Source organism: Crocuta crocuta, unplaced genomic scaffold (assembly GCF_008692635.1).
Source record: "Crocuta crocuta isolate KB4526 unplaced genomic scaffold, BGI_CrCroc_1.0 scaffold219, whole genome shotgun sequence".
In the NCBI taxonomy this organism is placed as follows: Eukaryota; Metazoa; Chordata; class Mammalia; order Carnivora; family Hyaenidae; genus Crocuta; species Crocuta crocuta.
The window spans coordinates 3462648-3468632 of NW_027551572.1; the positions used below are offsets into that span (position 1 = coordinate 3462648).

A 5985-nucleotide genomic window follows, 5' to 3' on the forward strand; every position below is an offset into this window, starting at 1 on the left:
GTTATACTTTCAAATTGGGCCTAGTGAAACTGCTTGCATCATTTTAGACAAACATGCACACACTTGAATTCAAGAAGAAACCAGTGCAGAGATACAGCATTCCAAATCAGTGACACATTGACATAAAGTTGAAATATGGGCACTGAGATAGCAAAAGGCCATGTTAAAAGCAAGTGAACCAGGCTACAACTCTAACATGTTAGATGTGACATATGACCCATCTGAGTATGGATATAATATAATGTAAATAATCACAGGTTTGAAGAGAGAGATTAAGTGTATTTGCAGGGAGAAACTGAATCAAATGTTTGCAGCATCCCTAAAGATCATCTGCGGAAGGGAGGCTTCTCTGGAGTGCAGCTACAAAGTGTTTGGTAGGAAGGACTGTGGTGGAGCTTGCGTGATATGGTGGATTGGAAAAAATAAAAGCTAATAACTCTGTAGCAATTAATTCTGTGCCAGATGCCATGCTGAGTGCCTTACACAGAGTGTGCCTTGAGTCATCACAATTATTTTGGGAAATACTAGCCTCATCTTAAAGATGAAGAAGCTAAAGCCTTGATAGGCTAAACATAATCTTTCTTGAGCCAGGTAGTAGAGCAGGTGATGACCAGTTGAGTGGAGTGGGCTCTTTGCTATTGTCACTATGTACCACCTGGAAAACGTTTGAGTAATATAGCCAGTGGACTGTAGAGAATATTTTGCTAGAAAAATTATCATGGAGATTGGCCTCCCATTGTTCAGTGATGTGTGTGCAGCTTTTTACCTAAATTCTATTCCCATTTACAGTAAAGTATTAGTGTGCCTGATCCCATGACCTGCTATCTAACGTGGCTGCTCTAAAAGCATAATATAATTTCTTAATCTTTGGGAGTGTTTTTTAATAGGGATAACTCAAAATTCCTACTCCTACATTTTTTCTTGGCCTGCATACCTGGGGAATGGAGACTGATGGAGACAATGCTCAGAATGGGTCAGGTAACCTCTGTCTGAAACTGATCAGACATCATGGAGAACACAGTTGTGAAGGTAAAAATCTCTGCTAGGTGTTTGTTACTTATCTGGGTATGTTTGTTGGGCCTTTTTGAGAAAACATCTGAGCTTGAGAGACCATGAGAAGCAATAGGCATATCAGAGAGTGGGAGGGGGTTTTGGAGTCAGACTCCCTTGTAGTTGATCAGTTGCTAGCTGTGTAGTCCCAGACAAGTCTCTTTACCTCTCTGAGCCTCCCTTTCTTATGTTTAAAATGGCATTAAAACTTTATAAGATTGTTGTAAATATTAGAGATAATATATATATGAAGTTCCTAATAGTACCTGGCAAAATAATAAATACTCAAAATAAGTAGTTGTTATTGTTATTAGTACAAAGTACTTATGTTATTAAAACATCCTTAATCCCTGATCTGTAAAATGTTATTTGATACTGAGGAATAATCAAAGTAAATTGAAACAGTGATAATACTGACTAAACATACACAGGAAAAAGGAATCAAGTTTCACATTTCTGGCTGTTTCTCAGCACAAATGTCTTGGAGAGAAGTGAGAAGACATCCTTACCAGACCAATGATGGCTGCTGCAACCCCAATAAGAGGGCTGACAGAGATGATAACCAAGGTCAGCTTCCAACCCTGGTAAAATCCCAACAGGAACCCACAGATGCTTGTGGTCATGCGCTGAATGAAAATGGCCATTTGGTCAGCAATGGCACCATTGACTTTATTAATATCACTAGAAACAAGAGAGGATTTGATCACTAAAACTGAACTTGTTCAATTCAAATGTTTAACTGAGAAATCCGTCTTTCCCTTCTAGGTACTCTCGACTCTGGACCCCATTGCCTGTGGGAAACAACAGCCTTTCACATTTTGAAAACCTTGATACAGCTTGTGAGTTCATCAAGTCTCTCTCTCCTTCATAGCCAAGTAAGTTTGTCCTCAACCCAGATTTCCCAACTGGTGTCCATTCAATGTTGACAAAGACGTTTAGAAACCATCTCATCTGTCTCTTTCTTTCTTATGGCTCATATCCTTGGTCTGTCCTGACAGTTCTTCTTTCCTTCTTTATACCTGCTAAATCCTTTTAACTTCAAGGCAAAACCCACACACTACCTAATTCATAAAAACTTATATAAACCCTTAGGAAGAAGTAATATCTCCCTCCCTGTTTTCTCATAGCAATGTAATTAATCTGTGTATGTGTGTATACATGTATGTAACTATTGCATTCTGCTTATAGACGATATAGAATAGTGCTTAAGAGCACAGACTCAGGCCAGACTCTGAATTTGAACACAAGCTCTTCCTGAGCAAGTTACTTGACCTTCCTATTCCTCAAGTTCTGTCATTTACAGATGAGGATTAGTTAATATGGGTGAAGTATGTAGAACAGTGTCGAGTGTACTGTAAGCGATCAGTATGTGCCAGCTCTGATTATTTACTTGTTTGCACCTTTTATCTCTCCTACTAGGCTATAAGTTTCCTGAGATCAGGAATTCTGCGGTTGATCTTTACGGCTTGCACAGAGTAAATCCTCCAGCATATTGGTAGAACATAATTACATTACATTCATATTCCTGGGAATGTTCCCATAATCTCTTATTTAGATGGAACAAAAAGAGCTTAGGATTTAATAACAAGAAAGGACCAAGGTATTACCCAGAGACGTGGCAGTTGTATTATAGCAAGGGTGAGTGTGTCTGTTCAAGGTCACTGTAAGGGGCAGAATGGGTGCTAGAATCTAAGGGTCACAACATTTAGTCTTTTATCTTCACTATACTGTTCACTAAGTGTCTCCCATGACACCTCAAAGTTCAATTCAATAGGGTTCAATTGGTTCTGATTACTCAGGGCTCATTCAGAATGACTGGAAGGGAGCTATTAATGACCCCAACTAGTATTTAGGTATAAACTGGATTTAAATTCAGTTTTTTAGTTTTAATCTTTCTCAAACTTTTTTTGGATTTTTTGGTCTTTGTTTTTATATGCAGAAATAACCTCACCAGAGAAAGCAAGATAATTTGTTCTAATTGTATCATTTTTCCTTATTGATACATAGATGTGACATCCCTCAGTCTCTCTTTTAGACGCCAAATTGCCCTACTTCTTTTAACTCTCAAGGTTCTACAAACAAGGGGCGCCTGGGTGGCTTAGTCGGTTAAGCGTCCGACTTTCGCTTAGGTCATGATCTCGCGGTTCATGGGTTTGAGCCCCACGTCGGGCTCTGTGCTGACTGCCAGCTCAGAGCCTGGAGCCTGTTTCAGAGTCTGTCACTCCCTCTCTCTCTGACCCTCCCCTGCTCACGCTGTCTCTCTCTCTCTCTTCTAGACATAAATAAAAAACATTTAAAAATTAAAAAAAAAAAAAGAATCTACAAACAAAACTGTAGTACCCTGGCTTCCAATTGTTGACAATCATATTTGATAAAATGTTACCTATGAAAAAAGCATGGTATCTATAAAAGCCCAACTTAAGAGACAAAATGTTTCCAAAATAACTGAAAATGTGTTTCCAATTATTTAATTTAGAAACAAGGGTTCTACTATCAAAAACTCACACATACATTAAAACCTCCTACCAACCACTTACTCGGAAAGTCTTGTATTCAGCTCTCCCACAGAATTGCAGTCAAACCATCCCATTTCCATTCTCATTATTTTCCTAAAGGAAACTCTTCTCATATTCTGTGTCTGACGAGCTGCAGCAATTACCCAAAAGCATATCTGAAAATGAAGCAAGGAATGTTGGGCATTGCGATGTTAAAAATATCCATTGATTCCTTCTCTCTTTTCAGGAGAAAATGCTTTCCGGATAAGTGCTGAGAGAAAGAGGAAAGCAATTCATAGAATGCTGTGTCAGGGGAGCTGTGGTGTGAGCTGAGGGCACCTGCCCCTTAAAGTGGGATGAGCAGAACAGCTGGAGAAATGGAATCAGAAGGTTAGGGTGTGACTTTGGTGTTGCCACTTGTAGATCTAACCTTAGTGAGCTCGCTTGTCTGCATGAGTAAAGGAAGCCTCAAATGCCATAAAGAAATTCTTGCTCTTAAATCCCTATTTTTGCATGCCACTTCTGAGTGTTTTTACCCCCTGAGAGGCCTGCCAACAAGCACGTATGTATAGTTTCCAGACTACTGGACAACAATTTTCAGAGAAAGTAAGACAAAAGTTATGACATAAGCAAGGAATCTACTGAAAATTTTCCCCAACCAAGCAAAGTCAGGTTGTCATTAAAACACTCAGTGCCAGAATGGGAGAAATTGATTCATTTCTTTTTACAATGAACATGAATTTCCTGGAATTCTTGAATGAATGGAGATTGAGAGGATTCATTATTTTCTTTCTACAGAAGAAGGCAAAAGATGAAGTATTTTTCTTCTTTAATAGGGTTAGGTATGGGGCACCTGGGTGGCTCAGTCAGTTAAGCATCTGACTCTTGATTTCAGCTCAGGCTAATGATCTTGCAGTTTGTGAGTTCGAGCCCCACATCAGGATCTGTGCTGACAGTGTGGAGCCTGCTTGGGATTCTCTCTCTTCCTCTCTTCTGCCCTTCCCCCACTCTCTCTCTCTCACTCTCTCAAAATAAATAAATAAACTTGAAAAAAAATAATGGTTAAGTAACTCCAAGCCCTCCCAAGGCTTAAATCTAGTATACACTCTAGACTCAGTTTACAGAATTTGAGTCAGAATACAGATCGGTGAGATTTTAGCAATGAAAGAGAAAAAGGAAGTCAAGTCTGCTTTCCTCCCAACTCCTCTTGCCTGCCTTTCTCCAGGATGATATTCCCTTTACAAACACACCCACAACTGCCTTTTTTTTTTTTGAGTTTAGAAGAAAAGATGAAGTCTAGGGGACAGAGAAGGACATGGCATTGAAATGCAAAGTCTATTCACCATCTCTCTAGACAACTGCTGATATTTTCCTCCCCGTCTGAGAGCAAGAATCTTTTCCCATCCTCTCACCCCGCCTCCACCTCCAAATATAACTGTAGTGCTGAGGGTATCTGAACAACTTAAAAGTTAAGAGCATACTTTGCATTTCATTGTAATCTCTTTGAACCCAGATGTTGATCTATAAATAAAATGAAGGTGCTACTCACTTGAAAATATCCTGCGATGAGTACTGCCAAAGCGATTCCAGCATAGTAACTGGCAAATTTGATCATTTCACTTTCAATGTCCAGCAACCTTCAAAAGAAGGGGGAAATGTTAAGATTCAGAAGTCAGCTCAAGCTTCCCAAAGATAATATTTGTGGGTACAGAGGTATTTAAAATATAAAATATGGGGTACTTCTCCAAAGAGGACATCCAGATGGCCAACAGACACATGAAACGATGCTCAGCATCCCTCCTCATCAGGGAAATACAAATCAAACCCACACTGAGATACCACCTCACGCCAGTCAGAGTGGCTAAAATGAGCAAATCAGAGAACTCTAGATGCTGGCGAGGATGTGGAGAAACAGGCACCCTCCTACACTGTTGGTGGGAATGTAAACTGGTACAGCCCCTCTGGAAAACAGTGTGGAGGTTCCTCAGGAAACTAACAATAGAACTCCCCTAGGACCCAGCAATAGCACTGCTAGGAATTTACCCAAGGGATACAGAAATGCTGATGCATAGGAGCACATGTACCCCAATGTTCATAGAAGCACTCTCCACAATAGCTAAAACATGGAAAGAGCCTAAGTGTCCATCAACAGATGAATGGATCAAGAAGATGTGGTTTATCTATACCATGGAATACTACATGGCAATGAGAAGCAATGAAATCTGGCCATGTGTAGCAACATGGATGGACCTTGAGGGTGTTATGCTGAGCGAAATAAGTCAGGCAGAGAAGGACAAATATCACATGTTTGCACGTATAGGAGGATTAGGAGGAACTTGACGGAGGAACAAGGGGGAGAAGAAGGGCAGAAATGGTGGGGGAAAGGGAGAGAAGCAAACCATGAGAGACTCTTGAATGCTGACAAAAACTGAGGACTGAT

At 40.1% G+C, this 5985-nt stretch overlaps 1 protein-coding gene across 1 annotated transcript in view; it reads right to left on the minus strand.

Moving 5' to 3' along the window:
• Nucleotides 1-5985, minus strand: part of ABCB11 (ATP binding cassette subfamily B member 11) — an 83903-nt gene that overhangs the window by 59833 nt on the left and 18085 nt on the right. Inside the window, exons 5-7 of the mRNA XM_077751085.1 lie at nucleotides 5095-5182; nucleotides 3588-3721; nucleotides 1560-1731 (exon numbers count right to left, since the gene is read on the minus strand). Coding sequence (XP_077607211.1) covers nucleotides 1560-1731; nucleotides 3588-3721; nucleotides 5095-5182 — 394 coding nt within the window. The remainder of the gene's footprint in view (nucleotides 1-1559; nucleotides 1732-3587; nucleotides 3722-5094; nucleotides 5183-5985) is intronic.